This window comes from Anolis carolinensis, chromosome X (genome assembly GCF_035594765.1).
Source record: "Anolis carolinensis isolate JA03-04 chromosome X, rAnoCar3.1.pri, whole genome shotgun sequence".
Taxonomy (NCBI): Eukaryota; Metazoa; Chordata; class Lepidosauria; order Squamata; family Dactyloidae; genus Anolis; species Anolis carolinensis.
The window spans coordinates 3,814,309-3,832,863 of record NC_085847.1 but is presented as its reverse complement, the minus strand read 5'-3'; the positions used below and the strand labels follow the sequence as shown (position 1 = coordinate 3,832,863).

General features: G+C 43.9%; 1 protein-coding gene across 14 annotated transcripts in view; it reads left to right on the top strand.

Moving 5' to 3' along the window:
• The window catches only part of arvcf (ARVCF delta catenin family member), a 315,018-nt gene that overhangs the window by 286,020 nt on the left and 10,443 nt on the right, over positions 1-18,555 (top strand). For 9 of the 14 annotated variants that reach the window (XM_062958522.1, XM_062958520.1, XM_062958518.1 and 6 more), the window contains 8 exons: positions 2,414-2,541; positions 2,719-2,869; positions 5,847-6,039; positions 8,712-8,826; positions 9,605-9,695; positions 10,867-10,920; positions 13,875-13,966; positions 16,533-16,646. In XM_062958522.1, the coding sequence (XP_062814592.1) occupies positions 2,414-2,541; positions 2,719-2,869; positions 5,847-6,039; positions 8,712-8,826; positions 9,605-9,695; positions 10,867-10,920; positions 13,875-13,966; positions 16,533-16,634 (926 nt within the window). In that variant the 3' untranslated portion in view covers positions 16,635-16,646. The remainder of the gene's footprint in view (positions 1-2,413; positions 2,542-2,718; positions 2,870-5,846; positions 6,040-8,711; positions 8,827-9,604; positions 9,696-10,866; positions 10,921-13,874; positions 13,967-16,532; positions 16,647-18,555) is intronic. The other 5 variants (XM_062958523.1, XM_062958526.1, XM_062958521.1 and 2 more) reach the window with 2 other exon arrangements.

Sequence of the window (18,555 nt, the reverse complement as noted above, 5' to 3'; positions counted from 1 at the left end):
TGGAACAGCTGCACTTCGCAGGCACCGGCTTCGAAAGGTACTTCAAGGAAGGGTTTGATGGCACTGCGCACAGCTGGAGTAACATGTAATAATTAAATAAAAAGACATCCTGCAAATGGGGCAGCTGGATTCATTAGATGCATGCATATTTGTGGTCTGGTCTTCCATGTGTTCTGGTGCAGGCAGAAGGCTCAAAGGAGAGCCATAAAGAGAGTCCCGTGAATGATGGACATATGTGTCCATGGGTTGGAGCATTAATAAATCGATTGATTGAATGATGGACAAATGCCCCTACCGCCTCTCTTCTTTCACTGCCCATTTTGATCCCCGTTTTCTCTCTCTCACTGACCTCCCATGTACACCTGGATTTTCAAGTGGGACCCATTAGTTAAATGGAGTGACCTGTCCAAAATGGGGCTAAAATTTAAAATAATTTCCATATCTTTATTTATGAATGGTGCCCAGCTTTTGGCCTACATCAGGGGTCTAAAACTCATTTTCGCCTTACAGTTACAGTAGAGTCTCACTTATCCAACATAAACGGGCCAGCAGAGCGTTGGGTAAGCGAATATGTTGGATAATAAGGAGAGATTAAGGAAAAGCCTATTAAATATCAAATTAGGTTATGATTTTACAAATTAAGCACCAAAACATCATGTTATACAACAAATTTGACAGAAAAAGTAGTTCAGTACGCAGTAATGCTATGTAGTAATTACTGTATTTACAAATTTAGCACCAAAATATTACGATGTATTGAAAACATTTAATACAAAAACGCTTTGGATAATCCAGAACATTTGATAAGTGAGTGTTGGATAAGTGAGACTCTACTGTACCTCCAAAGGGCTGTTGAGTCCATAGACAGAGAATTTGTGGATACAGAGGGCCAACTATATATATGTGTGTGTGTGTGTGTAGGGGCCCCTGATGGCACAGTGTGTTAAAGCACTGAGCTGCTGAACTTGCGGACCAAAAGGTCCCAGGTTCAAATCCCAGGAGCGGAATGAGCACCCGCTGTTAGCTCCAGCTCCTGCCAACCTAGCAGTTCGAAAACATGCCAATGTGAGTAGATGAATAGGTACCACTCCGGCAAGAAGGTAACGGCACTCCATGCAGTCATGCCTATGGCCACATGACCTTGGAGGTGTCTACGGACAACGCCGGCTCTTCGGCTTAGAAATGGAGATGAGCACCAACCCCCAGAGTCAGTCACAACTGGACTTAACATCAGGGGAAACCTTTACCTTTACCTATGTGTATATGTGTATTTTTACATTACAGTTATGATGTCCAATGATGAGAAATAAAGAAGCTGTAATCCAGTATCTGGAGGGCCACATAAAATGACATAGTGGGCCAGATTGGCCCCACAAACCTTGAATGTTGACACTTCTTACCTATATGATCAGAAATCAGTTGAGTCAATAGATTTTCCACACTGATTCCAGATGTTCCAGAGAGCCACTTCTGTCTCTTAATACCACACTCCCATTTATTCATTTTTTTCATTTGGATCTACATCATAGCCGGTTGTGGGAGGGCTTTGTAATCCACAAGTGTAACTTTGGGAAGTTCCGATGGTAAATTTAATCAGACTTGCAAAAGACCTGCTGAAATCCATGAAACGTAATATCCGTCATGATTAATTTGTCGCATGATTTCAGTGGGTTTATTATAAGTATGCCTAAATCTGGATTTAATTCAGAGGCTTTTCCCCTCTACTACACATGTTAATTTACTTAGTTCTTCCTAGAAGATGGTTTAATAATAAATTACTGACATTGATAGTGGTCACTATGCTTTTCAGAAATGGAAGCTTTTAGTGATTTGTCAGTAACCGCACTTGTGCCCCTTTACACCTGTGTTTGCATGGACATGTGTATGTGTTCATGTATAATACACAAAGTAGACTCCTAGTTAACCATCACCCATGGGATGAATGTAGTTTCTAGTTGTGTAAGAGTTACTATTAAAAATAGGCCTAACTAGATACTATACCACACATTATACTAGACAATAAGGTCTGTATTGACTGGGTATTAATATTGAAATACAGTGATTAAAAGCAAATTAAAACAAAGACAAAATTAATGTAACACAGTTTTACTGCATCATGAAAAACAGATTTTTATTTAAATACTATTTGAGTTTTTTTGTTGGCAGTTGCTTGAGTGTTCCGGTTGCTTGAGTTCTGCTTAATGGAGAACTTGCATACACGTATTACATATATGTGTGTACACACATTCTTGCCACCTGAAGATAGCTCTCCATGAATCTGATAAAGGGGAATATAGCTCGTAATAAATGTGTTAGTCTTCTTATTTCTCTTGCGTTTGCTGCAGCTGGTTAACACAGCGACCCCCTGGAAATGGATAGAAATCTGAAATGTGGCTTGTATCTTCACTTTCAGGCTTTGAATTGCTCTACCAACCAGAGGTGGTGCGGCTTTACCTGTCCATTCTCACCGAAAGTCAGAATTTCAACACTTTGGAAGCAGCGGCTGGTGCTTTGCAGAACCTCAGTGCTGGAAACTGGACAGTGAGTTACCCCTCTTTCTTTACTCTTCATGTTATTTAGACTGGAAGAGTCTCAGGTTTTTCTTTCTTTAAAGTAACCTTACATTGTCAGAACATGCTTCAGACTTAGGGATCCTCCTCATTTTTTCCTCTTTTGTTCCCCTGTACACATGGCTCCTTGCTTCTTCCCTCTGACCAGTGGTCTACCTACATCCGGGCGACTGTGCGAAAGGAGAGAGGCCTCCCGGTCCTTGTAGAGCTCCTGCAGTCAGATTCCGACAAGGTGGTCAGAGCCGTCTCTATCGCTCTGAGGAACCTCTCCATGGATCGTCGCAATAAGGACCTCATAGGTACGTTCTGAACAGTCCCTAGAAGACCTGCAGAGGAGCTGTCCGATGGGTGGTTTAGATCTACACCAAAGTCTGCATGTTTTCCTACTACCATAGTCCAAAAATCCTCCTGATATTAAAAGTATACTCTTGGAATTAAATACAGAGAGTTGAGTTGGTTGGAGCTCGGTGTTCTTTCACATAGTAGCCCATTGCTACCCACCTGAAACTTTCAGTTGTCTGATTTAAGGAGAATAGAATCATCATCATCATCATCATCATCATCATCATCATCAGGTTGTTGTATGTCTTTCGGGCTGTGTGGCCATGTTCCAGAAGTATTCTCTCCTGACGTTTCGCCCACATCTATGGCAGGCATCCTCAGAGGCTGTGAGGCATCCTCAGAGGTTCTGAGGATGCCTGCCATAGATGTGGGCGAAACGTCAGGAGAGAATACTTCTGGAACATGGCCACACAGCCCGAAAGACATACAACAACCCTGTGATCCTGGCCATGAAAGCTTTCGACAACACATCATCATCATCATCTCTGGTCCCAGCATACCATGGAGGACCTAAAGACACTCTGAAAATTTCTGAGTTCCTCCAACCCAACTCTGTGATAACTTCCAAAGGAAGTCTATCATAGAATCGCCCTGAGGAGATCTAGCAAGTGAATTGAACCCTGGATTTCAGTTATATGGTTACAGAGGTCTTACTGTATTAAAAAGAAGTCTGGCCCTAAAAGATTTTTAAACAAGTCTCAGACTTGTAGCATTCTGAAGTCCCAATGCTATTAGAAAAAAAAATGTCCTCTTTCCAACCCTTCATAAATTCTTATCCTTGGGCAGTAACATGAAGATGGGTTGCTACTGATTGTAACTGATAGATGACTGTGTCTCAAGTCATAGACAGACTTAAAGTTTACAACGAAACGTTAAGTTGTGCCCAGAATCAGTCGAGAAGACCTATCCCATTACTTGGCTACTGTTGAACATGTAGAAGTCCTTTGCTCTCCATTTATAGTCACGTACGCCATATCCGTTAGTAATTACTTTCCCACCAAAAAAGTTTTCTTTCAAGAGTCCAAAGTATTAAAACTAAAAGCAGCCTTAGCCCTTTATCTTACTGAACGGCGAAAGGCCCACCTGGGGGTCTTAAGGCATCGTCTCCTAGAAGCACTTAAAATGCTACATAACATGAAAGTTTATGTGCACCTTGTTGAGCTGAGGTGCGTCGGTTTTGTATCCGACCCTGCAGAACCATTCTGCATGTGCATGCATTAGCATTAATGTGTGGTGTTAAGCAATGTGTCTCCCAGTGCCTATTCGAGGCCATGAAGTATAAAATATGACAGCTACAAAATCTGACTTGCAGGATACAAGCACCTCTGCTTTGCCCTGCTGTGCAGAACAGGCTCACTTTGGGCAATGATTTCCCAGACATCTTCCCCGATCCCAAAATAAGAGTTGGAGGGTGAGGGAATGCACACTTAAAGCTGATTCAAACCAAAACTTTTTTCAAGGATCTTGGATTTGCAGAGTAATTTTGTGCTTGGATTTCCAATGGGTTGAAGCTACACAGGCTTTGAGTGGCCCAGGGAGCTGAGACTGTGAAAACTGGAGTGAACCACATTGGTATGGAAGGATTACGTTTTCCCCACACCAGTCTTAAGTCAAGGAGAAGCAATAGGTACTGCAAGTAGCTGAAGGTTGGCGGTTCGATTCTGGGGAGCCAGGCGAGCTCTCGCTGTTAGCTCCAGCTTCTGCCAACCTAGCAGTTCGAAAACATGCAAATGTGAGTAGATCAATAGGTACTGCAAGTAGCTGAAGGTTGGCGGATATCAGAGTCTTCCAAACTTACCTGGCCTACTACCCTCTTTTCAGGAAAAAAAATTACTCGTTGGTCCCCTGTAAATCTGTCTTTTTGTAGTGAACTAAAAGAAAGATACAGCGAGAAATTTGCATTATTTTATGTATCTCTGTTTCTACCGACATCCTACAATGTGGTAAAGAAGGATGTTGTTGTTGTGAATAAGACACCTTGAAATTACACTGCAACACATTAAGATAACGAAGGATCATATTGAAATAAAAACTATGAATAACATTAAACATAATCCTAAATGAGAAGGATGAACCTGGTGCGCTGCTATCCATTTATTAATGTTCAGCTCTATTTTTGTCAACAGCTTGAATTGAAAAATGTAAATACTGATTGCATGGGCACCATTTTTAACTACTTGTCACACAATTCAGAACCAATCTAATTTAGATTTCATACATGGGTTGCTGTGAGTTTTCCAGGCTGTATGGCCATGTTCCAGAAACATTCTCTCCTGATGTTCTGGAACATAGCCATAATATTCTCAGCAACCCAGCCACGAAAGCCTTCGACAACACAAATTTCATACATGTCGCTTATTATGAACACATTATTGCATGCATGTCTTCCTGCCAATGCATGCTGGACTTCCTGACAATTCATGACATGCTTACCTGCCCGCACTTACTTGTTAAGTTCTGTCTGCAGACTTGACCACTGATTGGTTATAACTTGCATTTTGTGTATTTCATTTGGAAAATGATTACTAATATTTTAGCTTTATGTTACACAGGAGATGTAACAGGTTTTCACTTTTTCTTCTTCTCTTCTTTCTTTATGTTTCCACGGCCCCTTTATTTTTATTTGACATCCCCCAATTGCACCCAATGCTTCCCACTTTAGGAAGCACTGCTCTAGATGTTTTGGCCTACAGATTGAACCAGTCTTCACAATTAAGCAAGAGCAGGGATGCTAAAAATTGTATTCTAAAACATTTGGAAAGCGCCAGGCACCTACTGTTAATCTAACCCCATTTAATTTGTTAGCAGCTTCACAGTCTCTGAGAGTGAACCCGTGGCCTCTGTACAAAGCAAGTGCTACCTTCTGCTGTGGCTCCATCACTTTCCTTGAGTACTAATCAGAATTGACTAATAGGAGCACTTTTGGTCCTTTAGGTAGCTATGCCATGGGTGAGCTGGTAAGAAATTTGCCTAGCAGGCAGCAGAGATCTTCGAAAAACTTGGAGGAGGATACTGTGGTTGCAGTCCTGAACACCATTCACGAAATCATTACCGACAGCTCCGAAAACGCCAGGTCCCTGATCCAGACGCAAGGCATTCAGAAGCTCATCGCTATCAGCAAATCGAGGTTAGTGTTTTCACTCTTGCTCATTTCAAGGAAGTAAAGATATAGAAAATAGCCTTATGGGACTTCAGAGTATTTGTTCATCTGGCCCAGCATTGTCTGCTCTGGCTGGTAGAGGTTCCCTTGGGTTTCAGATGGTGGTCTTGTCCATCACAGCATCTATGATGTTGGAAGAAGCAGATTTTGAATTACAGGGAGGCTGCATGTGTGTGTTGGCTTCTGCCAAAATCAAGCATGGATGAGACCATCCTTTTTTTCTCTCACTTGACTTTTCGGTCACCTTCTTTCCTCTGTCCCTTCTCCATTTGTGGGCTTCCAGGTGCTTATTCTTTTGAAAGTAGGCCACCAACTTAGAGCTGCAGGTTGTCCGTTCTTCCTATACAAGATTGATGTCTCAGTACAAGAGGACTCTCTCGGCCCCAGACTCCTTTCCCAGCCAGGAAAGAACTTTGGGGCAGCAATGCTTGGTTTGCACATGAGCTTTAGCTGTCAAGATCTCTGAAGGAAGACATTTTAAAAACACATCAACATCATAACAGCAGCCTTTTGCTTTAGAGTAATAAGGCCACCTGCCAGCCTTGTCTTTTAGGTGTGGAATTGAAGTGCTTAAAGGACATGCCAAACCTCTGTATCATAAATCAGTGCCTTTAATAGGTTGAGTTGACTTGAGAGACAAGATCAATAGAATGCAACGATCAGTCATCTTGGGACAGGGTCCCTTGACGCCTGCTCTATTCCTGAGCATCCGACACACATTTATCATGCATCATCATTTAAGGAAATCGAGGCATTTATTGGCAGACAGGGAGATGTTTGTCCTTTTGCTGCATTCCATTATATTGGTGGCAACGTCCTGGCTGTTAACAGAATAAACTGGCCGACATTCTGACGATTCTAAGGAGATGGGTGATGGTCTCAAATGAATCTCCTTTGAGCTATAGCAGAGTTGGAGAGAGGCTGCCTTCTCTGTGCATACTTTGTGAGGCAGGCTTTGATCTGCATAGTCTCAAAGCTCTGTCACTTACAGGTGACTTCATTAGGTGCATGAAAATATTTCAAAATCCAAATAAATGAGGGGTCTCAAAAGATTTCCACACTTGAGCTTCTTCTCCTCTGCCAGTTGCTTCGGCCCTCCATTTGGTACACACTTTACTGAACTTAAGGCTGGGTTGCTGTGAGTTTTCCTGGCTGTCTGGCCATGTTCCAGAAACATTCTCTCCTGATGTTTTGTCCACTTCTGTGGCAGGCATCCTCAGATGTTGTGAGGTTTGTAGGAAACTCGGCAAGTGGGGTTTATATTCACATTCACTCTTGCTTCCAACAGACAGTTCTTTCTCCCACCGTGGACATTCCACAAGTATATAAACCCCACTTGCCAGGTTTCCTACATACCTCACAACCTCTGAGGATGCCTGCCATAGATGTGGGTGAAACGTCGGGAGAGAATGCTGCTGGAACATGGTCAGACAGCCGGTAAACTTACAGCAATCCAGTGATTCCAGACATGAAAGCCTTCAACAACACATTAGACTTAAGGCTGTCATGAATCAGGGCATAAGCAAATCCAACATTCACATTCAGCTTTCCCGCAACCTCTTCACGTTCCAAGGTTCTTTCGTTCTTTCGTTCTTTATCCATGTAGAACTTTCCTACTTAATTAAGTCTTTCCTACTTAATTGAAATCAAACATTTCAATCCACTCATAAATGACTCTACAAGGGAGAACTTTGTCCTTCCTGAGCACACCTGCAGAGATGGATTTGCACTCCTGGCACACCTTCTGCCCACAAAAAGCGTGTGAGAGAACGCTGTTTCTCTCTGGTGTCATTTATAAGTTTCACAGCCATCTTCGCCACAGCGTGACAACTCTTAGACTAAACTGCAAGGCCAGCTTGCTTGCCAGACACATTAGTCACAGGCCATTCTCAGACACGACCAGTTACTACTCCTTCTGCCCTCACTATTTCCAATAGTGTGGAAACGTTTTGAAGACCTCTCATATTTTTAAAACACGGAGCCTTCTAGTGTCATGCAGTTTGGATAAAGAATGTTCACCCATACATTTGTACGGTAGCTTCTTCCATCACAAACCATTACTTTAATGGGTGCTTTGTCTGAAAGTTGATATAGAAATGTAGACAGTAGGAATTCAATATTGACAGAAATGTAGGGTTTGTGAGACTCCTGGGAATTTTGCCAGTTTTCGCACTCACTTTAGCAATGCTAGGTTCAGAGTTGCCTTTCAAGGCTTCTGAGTGCACATAGCAAAGTTTTATTTATTTATTTATTTGCATCACTTTTACCCCGCCTTTCTCCCCGAGGGGACTCAAAGCGGCTTACAATAAATTGGCAAAAATTCAATGCCTAAAAACAATGTAAAAACGATTCATATTTTAAAAATCTACAAAACAACCATTCATATTATTAGGAACCAGCTGATCCTAACCATCACAATAAACATAAATGAATGCATCATGTGGTGAGCATGCTCATGGGAACGGACCTTCAAACGTGTCTTTAGAAGTACTTCTGCAAAAGAATGGCCAACCAGCAATCCCATAGCATTTGTATCAAGTTAAATTGTCTCCCTGGATCAAATACCTGAATGCACTTGATTTGTAATGCTTGCTTTTTGTGTGTTTCTCCTTGCATCCCCTCCTCCCCAATTCCAAAAGCAGCCAATCCTCCAGGGAAACCAAGGCAGCCTCTCACGTCCTTCAAATGACCTGGAGTTACAAAGAGCTGCGGAGTGTTTTGCAGAAGGAAGGCTGGAGCAAATCCCATTTCCAGGTGAAAAGAAAGCAGACTTCTAATTGAGAATTGTAACCAGAGAAAGCCAGAATTTAGTTCATTTTGGCCTCCACCAGTGATGCCTAGGAAACATATAAAGTTGGGTTTTTTTTTAATTTCCACGACAACAAATCCAGGTTCTGTTCTGAGAAAAGAAAAACACAATCATGCTACAGTGTGGCTTCAGCCTCAGTCAGCTTTGTGTCTCGGTAGAGAGAGATGACCATAGGTTTCCCAAGTCCCAGCCCAACAACTACTATTTATTTATTTATTTATTTATTTACAGTATTTATATTCCGCCCTTCTCACCCCGAAGGGGACTCAGGGTGGATCACACTACACATATAAGGCAAACATTCAATGCCTTAACAAGACAAATGTGGGGCTCCGAGTTGGCCTCGAACTCATGACCTCTTGGTCAGAGTGATTTGTTGCAGCTGGTTGCTCAACAGCCTGCGCCACAGCCCGGCCCTACTACTACACCAAACTGGGTCTCCATGCAAATATAATTTTAGTATCAACCATTCATAAATGTCTGTTGCCATGCCATGATTCTCCAGCATCTCCCCAGCAACTCCTTAAAGCACATCTTCTATATGCCACTCTTAAAAAAATAAGATGCCAGCATGCCGGCCTAAGGCTGAGCAGCTTCATGCTGAAATAGGAAGTAGAATGTAGATCGTTTTTCTTGCGGTGCTTTTTAGAAGTGGATTTTGCTTGCTGCTCACCTTCCTGCAAGTTGCTGACTCTGACTTTTCTCCCGCTTTTTCTCTTCTAGTCTGGCTCGGCTACTCCTAAGGGATCCAAAGGTACCTCGTGCAAATCAGGCTACGATGACAGCACTCTGCCTCTTGTGGATAAAAGTCAAGGTCAGTCAGACATTGCCTATGGGTTTGCGTTTACAAAAAAGGGAGCTGCGGGGACCCAGGATGGACTGGAGCTGGTTTGGGTACCGCCCTCCCTCCCTCCATACACTCACTTCACTCACAAAAACATGGTCACACTCACACAAAAGGCCGTTGCTTAGTAAAGGAAAAGAGGTACAAAAGGGCAAACCGCATGAATGAATGCTGCATCTAGGTTCATCCTGGAAACCAGCGTTGGACGGTGTTCTGGTGGCATTGGTTCCCTGGCTGTACAGCCGGGCTGTCAAACTCATTGTTCTGGGGTTTGACAGCCTTGTGGTTGCTTTCAAAGGGCCGTTGAATCCATGAAGTCTGGGGATACAGAGAGAGGCCCAGCTATAATGTTTGTTTGTTTTTACATAGTGGTTGGTGCTCTTTAGTTTTTGCCCAGTCTGGGTCCCCAAATGTTATTGAAGACAACTCCAATCACTTTTGATGATCTGCCATGCAGATTGGGGGTGATGGGAATTGCAACCACCCGCCCTTGTGGCACTGAGGCTGGGGAAAGGTTAAAGGAGGTTTTAAAGTCAGGCATCATATCCACAAGCCTTGGATCTCAATCCAAACCTCACTCTCCTGACCAACAGAACAAACAGCAGCCTCCCAGATGTCACTGTATCCTAACTCCCATCATCCCTAGTTGTGACTTCTAGTGTTGAGGAATACAGGAGCTGGAGTTCAGCTTCTGGGTGGCCACATAAAAGGACATACCAAAATGGGTTAAACCCTTTTTCCGGCTTAACTGCTGACCTGAAGGTTGGGTTGCTAAATCCGCGAAATGGGGTGAGCTCCCATCTGTCAGCTCTAGCTTGTAGGGACATGAGAGAAGCCTCCCAGCAGGATGGTAACACATCCAGGTGTCCCCTGGGTAAAGTCTCTGTAGACGGCCAATTCTCTCACACCAGAAACAACTTGCAGTAAGTTCTCAAGTCGCTTCTGACACAATAAAAAAAATACTAGCAGCCACATTTAAGTCAAAGAATTAGTTATTTTAAATTTGGAACTATAATAGTCTCTATTTCTTGGGGTGTCAGGAGCCTTGGAATTCCAACTATTTTTAAAGTAACTTTCCAAGCTCTGGGTCTGGCCTGCCTCTCTCACAGAATTATGCTTTTAATTTCTCTCTCTGCCATAGATAATGAGAAGACTGGAAGTCGGGATATGATTCCTATGGACGAACTCGGGCCAGGTAAATGCAGCTGTGGATCAGCCACCCTGTTGTCCTCAATAGCGAATGCTGTCACTCAGAAGGGAACTCAGCTTGTTCTTTGGGAGAAGCTCTTTCAAGCGTATGTGAAGTTGACATTTAGAGCAGAACTTTTCTTTCCGAGGGATCGATAGTCTTTTATTGCACAACCCTATGCATGCGTTTTCATTGAGTTCAATAGGACGTACTCTTACACCCAGGTAAGTGGGCGTAGGGTCTCAGCCTGCATGTGTTTATCCAGTGCAGACAAACGTACACACATATATGCACATACACTCATGCACAGACATATATACATCCATACATATGCAATAAAGCATGGTTATTTAACTGAGACTGGGTCTTATGGCCTCATACTTTTGAATGTTTCCAGTGATGTAGCCTCATTTCAGGCCAGCTTTACCCAATTTGGTGTCTTCTAGAGATCTTGGACTACCCATAATTTACTGACTGGAAGACCTTTGTACTTTGACATCAGAATTTAGCAACCTTTTGTGTCTGTACAAGGAAGGGAAATGTAGACCCCCTCACCCCCCAAATCTGTTCCCTGAGCCTTTGTGGTGTGGATTTCTGAATGGTTTGATTCTGAATGTTTTGAATCTTTTGATTCAGATACAAATAGCCCTGGTGGAAGGCGAAATCTGAGGCTTTTCTTGTTGCGATGAGGCCACAGATGGCCAGTGCATGCTTTGCATGCAAAAGGTTCCAGGTTCAATCCCTGGCATCTCCAGATAGGACTAGGCAAGACTCCTGTCTGAAATCCCGTGACGCGACTCAGCAGTGTGTCCTTAGCGGTAAAGTGGCTCAGAATCTGTGGGTAAGGATGGAAACTAAACACACCAACACACATTGCTGGAGCGAGAAGTTGGCCACAGCCTGATCGGTTACAGCTGAAGGTCCTTAGCACAGAACAGATCCATCCCACCTGCCAAACATTAGTCCACTTTGGGGAAAACAATGGGGTGAGAATATAGGGAAGTGCACTTGGGCACCCACCACTGTGTGGTTCCTCTATCATGCAGAAGTGTAGTAGGATGATCTGCCCAACTTTGGCATCATCCTGGCAACCTTGATTCCCAGGATCCTCTAAGGTCCTAAAAGCATATCCAAAATTGGATCTGACCCAATGTAGTCATAGAAGAGGTGCAGTACCAAGGCATGCCATTGGAGCTATGCAAGGAAGGCGGGGTGGATTGTTCTATCAAAAAATAAAGTGGTGTGGTGTGGCCAGAATGAATGATGCCCTTGTAAACCAGAGCGGGAAATTCTGCTCTCAATAAGTGTGGAAATGGTTACCAATTGACTGAGCCATCCAGTTGCCGATTGGCTCAGCCGGTGCGAGAACAAGTGACGGACAGTTAATGCAACCCATATGGCTGCTGGAGAAGCTGCTTTGGGGCAAGTTGTTGGGAACCAAGGACCTCACATCTCTTGGCTTCAAGCCGACGGGGCCCAAACAAATAAGGTGGGACTTGTAGTAAAGTACATTCTGATATTCCTAGCCTTTCCTGAAGGTTCTACTTCTGTATCTAGTCAACATGCAAGGGGAAACGCAAGGACGAGAGCTCAGTCCTCATCCCATTTTTCTTTAAAATGATAGATCTCTACAGCAGGGAATATTCTTGTGTAGATGGCCCATGTGAGTCTGAACCCTGGAAATCTGATTATTATTATTATTATTATTATTATTATTATTATTATTATTATTATTATTAACGTCCTGCTTATTTATTATTATTTATTATTTACAGCATTTATATTCCGCCCTTCTCACCCCAAAGGGGACTCAGGGCGGATCACATTACACATATAGGCAAACATTCAATGCCTTTTAACATAGAACAAAGACAAACATAGGCTCCGAGCGGGCCTCGAACTCATGACCTCCTGGTCAGAGTGATTCATTGCGGCTGGTTAAAAATATACCCAAAGCAACACAATGTATAATTTGAAACCTACAAAAAACAATTGCAATAGAATTAAACATGGACACTATTAAAAATAAACAGAATAACAATTCTGCTTGCTGTTCATCTAGAACAATAAGGGGATGGTGGAAGTGGCTCTCATTTCTGTGCTCTTCCACTCGCCTGTTGAATTGGATATCGATCTGGAATGCTTGAACAGGGCTTCTGTTCTGGCAAACCAAACATTTGAATGTTGCATAGATGTGTTTGGAATCCGTGGCCATTTTAAATAAATAAATAGAAAACATTGGGTTGCTTTTCATACCCCCTCACTTAAACCTTTGTGCATACATGCTCTGGATGGGAAAGGAGTAACTTTTAATGGAGTGACACTACCAGGTGGCCACATACTTTCCGACAGTGTGCACTTTAAGAACAGATTCCATGCCTGGAAGATGTCATTCTTCCATTCTGATAGTACCATGTAGAACTTTTGCTATGACTGGATGCATATTGTGGGTTTAAGGAAGACTTCTAAATGGGAAGCCTGGAAAGAAATGTGTTTACGAATGGAGTGGCTGCATACGATTGGATTCAAGCCTCTATGTACTCCGTAGGCTCCAGAGACTAGAAGATTGAGAACCTGGTATACTTTTTAGATCTTTGGATCATATATTGGTTCGGTCAATATCTTCAGAACTCTTAGATGACTGGGTGAAACCTGTTTTCTAATAGCCATCCCATCTGTCCTCCAGAAGGTAGAAGGCCTTTAGATGAGAGCCTCCACCAAAGATCTCCATAGTGTGACAGGTTATCTTCCTTGTGACCATCTACTCCTTTGGTCATGTGGGCTGTTGGGGATGCTGTTCTCATTGTATTATATAAGACAGCAGCGGAAGACACAAAGCCCTGCTAGCTTTGATGTTCTTGTGTAAAGATTTGTCTCCCCTTTGAACGAAAAGTAGAATGAGCAGCCACGTGGCTGTTGACATTACACTGTCCCTTATGGCTGATGTCATTCCCCTGCAGATGGCTACTCCACCATCGATCATCGCGAAAAGGAGCGGAAGTACAAGGCTAATGACAACATGGGAGATGCATCCGAGAAGGAACCACTGAAAGTAAGTAGGTCTTATCACTAGCAAGCTACACGTCCCACAGCCTTGGTTTATAGCAGTGGTGTCAAGCTTGTGTCCCTCCACATGTTTTGGACTTCAGCTCCCAGAACTCCTGGCCATTGGACAAGCTGACAAGGACTTCTGGGAAGGCCACTAGTTTGACACCTTTTAGTTGCAGGCTCATCTCTATGGGAAGAAACAGTGTGACTAGTAGAGAGTTTCCTATTGTTGTGCTTGTCACCTCCGTTGAGGGCAATGTGAGTGGCATAAAAGGCAAGTGTTTTTATCTTGTTCTTTTCTGCAGAGGACCTCTTGCTTTTTAAAACGTTACCCCATTTTTCGAGGGTGGAAATCAACTCTCAGGGCTTTCTGTTTGTATACAGAATCCTCACCCTTGGTTTCTGTGTTGGTGCTGCCTGTCATTTTCATCAGCTGCCAAGCTCAAGGGTTCTTGGGGTGTTTCCCCAGAGATGTTCCTGTGTATCTACTCACTCCCCTGGATGCAAAGATAGTTACCATCCCGCTTAAAAGATTATTTCCCAGCTATGTAAAAAGAGAGGCTCAGATTTTCAAGCAGAGGGGATTTTCAGTAATTGCTCTGCCTTCTGCACCCCACAACTTGTGAGGCAGGGATCTCTGGCACTCCAGGATCCCACAACTTAATCTCACTTTCTCGGCATCACCTTTCATTCTTATGGTGGTGGTATGTCACTTTCCCAAAGATGACTAGAAGATTAAAAAAGGAAGAAAGCCCAGGGCACCAGGAAAACTCACAGTAATGGGCCATTCTTCCTTTTACTGGGCCCTGGCAGGCTTATGTGGCTGTGGTCATCAGCAGTAGCCATTGTAGTTCAAGCAACTGGAATTGAAAATGAGTAGCACACGTCTCGTTCTGCTTTGGTTTTCTTGCTTTCCGTTCTGCCATCTAAAAACCAGCCCCAACCCCACAGATTATAGCTGTACAAGAAACTCGGTTCTAACAATAATCTCTTCTCCCTTGCTGGGGAGACACAGAGAATGTGCAAGTGTTTGTGAATGTGTTCAGACTCAGTCACTTTGTCCAGTGTCCCGTTCATCTGCCTGCCTCATAAAAATAATCTATTGTCTTGTGATCACACTCTCGAGGACAAATCCAATAAGCCGAGTGCTTTATTTAGCTGGGCCTGTCCTCGAGAGTCTCCAGATGCTGGTGTGATTGTGACATACTGCCCTCTTTACCCCCTGTTCTGCTTTCCTTATGCCATTGCACTAAGCAGAATGGTCAGTGGACGGGGATTGTAGCATCACATGCACGATGATCCCTCAGTGACCCTTAAAGCTGGCCTGGCCAACAGGAAGCCATTGAAGGTGACGTCTGGTTGCTTCATTTGACCTGCCCTTCATCTGCCTCCTCAGCAACAAGTGCCAGGAAAACACAAGCCCTGCAACAGCCAGGGCTTGTGTCAGCCATGAAAAATCTGGCTAGGATCATTCAATGCTTCAGAGTTAGTCTGAAGACGCATGACTGGCTTTGGATTTGACCCTGAGCACAATAAGAATTGCATCCTTAGGCACCCCAAGAAAAATATTGCAAATGTCATATTTGTAGTGTTAGCCACCAACTCCAGTGGTTTTAGATTAGACATGTTCACAGAGGATGTGGCTATATTTGTTATGGTTCAGAACCAGCCTTTTAATTTCCCACAGTGGCCCAGAACAAGGGCTGGTCAGTTGCTCTGTGAGATGTTTAAAGTACAGTTAGATCCACTCACCTGACACTACTCAGACATCAGTGACAGGTTGGTAGGATTGAAAGGATAGACCGTAGCACTGCAGACGTCGGTGACAGGCCCTGGCAGCTACGTGTAGCGGTGCTTTTTCTGCTAGCATTCCAAAGCAGATCTTGACCAAATGCAAACCATGGAGCTGTGTGGTGTAGACGTGTCAGCTTCTATTTGTTCCCTGTGCATATTCTGCTGAACAACTACTGTAGCATCTCCTAGACATCTAACCTGTTCCGTGAGCCAAATGATGTCCCAGCATCCTCTTCCAAGCAATAAACTTGGGCCTGCTTACTGCATGTCAACTTGTAATTGTTGCTGTGAGAACCTGAAACTGTAATGGTGCTATGGGATGATCTGGTTGTGGGAGCCAGAATGCCTGCCGATGCTTGCAGTCCAGTGGGCCAGATGGGCATTGAGGTGAGGCCTTTGCCCAGATCTTCCCCCTGCTCTTGCGCCTCCTAACTTCCTCTCCCTGGTATTAGGGGCTGTGCCACCACCACCATCTCAAATATAAAATGTGTGTTGAATTTCAGTGCTCGGAATCCATGGGCTCAGCTGCTGTGAAAGTCCCATGTTGTTAGCGACAGAGGCGCTGCTCCGTCCAGCGTGGTCTGCTTGGTGCTCCCAGGTGTTATGGGTGTTTGCAATGAAGCACATCTTTTGCTGATATGTTCTCTCTCTCTTCTCTCTCTTTCTCTCTAACGCTTTCTTGTAAGCCTTTTGAACTGTCGACTTTGCCTGTCTGTCTGTGTGTCAATTAATCTGCTCTGTTTTGCCTTTTTAACGCCGCGCCCTGTCTGCTGCAGAATGACACAAGTAGGAAAACCATAAACAGGAGCAATAGGGCTTCAGTGACTCTGGTGGATGCCCGTGATCCTAAACCCCAGCCTGTTGACTCCTGGGTCTAATTTGCATGCATGGTAGGTCCTTTTCGCCATACTTGGGGCTTGTGATTAACGTGTCTTGTTTGTTGTGCATGACCTTGCACTGCTGCCGTGTTATCTCCCCTTCCCCGGTTCCTTCTCAGGCAGATAAAAGGCAGCCCTGGCTTGTGAGTGTGCACCCTTTCCAATCTCTATTTCACACCACGCTTTGAAGGAAATGTTGCCATGTGGAGCAAATAATAATCGGTCACAGAAGCACACAGCAGACTCAAGGATCGGTCCATGGAGCCCCTTGCCTTTCAAGATGAGGAGCTGCTAGAAATGACTGGGAGGGGAAGCTGAAGTCTTCCAGTGGGCCCAGGATGCTCTCCATCAGATTAGTTTATGTGAGCAATTCTAACGTATGATCGAATCTAATGCACACCTCACTTTTGGCGATGTAATTTGGCCAAAAAAGGTGTGCATTAGAATCAAGTAAATATGGTATATTTTATTTTGGCTTCATATCGGAAAAATGGCCCCTGGTGGCACAGTGTGTTAAAGCGCTGAGCTGCTGAACTTGCGGACCAAAAGGTGCCAGGTTCAAATCCTGGAAGCGGAATGAGCGCCCGCTGTTAGCCCCAGCTCCTACCAACCTAGCAGTTTGAAAACATGCAAATGTGAGTAGATCAATAAGTACCGCTCCGGTGGGAAGGTAATGACACTCCATGCAGTCATGGCAGCGGCCACATGACCTTGGGGGTGTCTATGGACAACACTGGCTCTTCGGCTTAGAAATGGAGATGAGCACCAACCCCCAGAGTCGGTCACAACTGGACTTAACATCAGGGTAAATCTTTTACCTATGGGATATTTGCCCTGGGAGACACAGGTCAGCATTTTGTTAAATAAACAAGCCTGTACAGGAGACCAAGTCAGTCATTCTGTGATAAGAACAATCTGTGTTTTCCTTGCTAATGTGTTGTTCCAAACTGCTATCTTGTTCCAAACTAACCAGTGCTATGTCTTTGGTAGCCCTGGAAATAAAACTCACATGGTATCAGCTTATTATGGAAGGGTAGAAGAAAGATCCTAGGCTTAGTCTATCTAGTCTCCTTCTCTTCACACTCAGTGTTGACTTGGCACTGGGTTGGAATTTTTGCAATCAGATTCCACAGTCTAGATGCAGTTGTGTCAGCGTACAGGACACCAATACAGTTCTTCCTATCTAGAAAGTCTTACGGACATGATTCAGATGTTTTTTTAAAAGCCTATGCAAACATCTCTGGATAGAAAGCATCTCGACAGCAGCCGCCTTTGACTGAATGTCTGAACAGAACTGTCTATACTCCAGTAATTCAAATAATATGGCTAAAGGTGACCTCCCGTATTAGAGGCAGGCAACAAGGGACTGAAATGTCACCAGATCCTGTCTGATCTTGGAAACTAAATGGACTGAAATGGTCATGGCTCCAAACTGCAGCCTGAAACATTCTGAGGGACTTTGTGGCAACTAGTGTGTTGTGTTATCCCTCGTGTTTACCATTCTTGCTCTTGTTCTTAAGGGATAATTTAGACAACAAAACAAATCTGCACAAGCATATTTATTTATTTATTTACAGCATTTATATTCCGCCCTTCTTTCTCACCCCAAAGGGGACTCAGGGCGGATCACATTACACATATAGGCAAACATTCAATGCCTTTTAACATAGAACAAAGACAAGACAAACATAGGCTCCGAGCGGGCCTCGAACTCATGACCTCCTGGTCAGAGTGATTCATTGCAGCTGGTTGCAGCTGGCTTGCTCTCCAGCCTATGCCACAGCCCGGGCTTGCTTCTGTGTTGGGCTACATTGTGGGCAGTCTTGTGAACCTTATCCTTTAATGCACTGTTTCTTAAACCCTGAATGGGGTCCCCTTAGCTCAATGTCGAGGCCACACAAAAAAAATCTCCTAGTAGCTG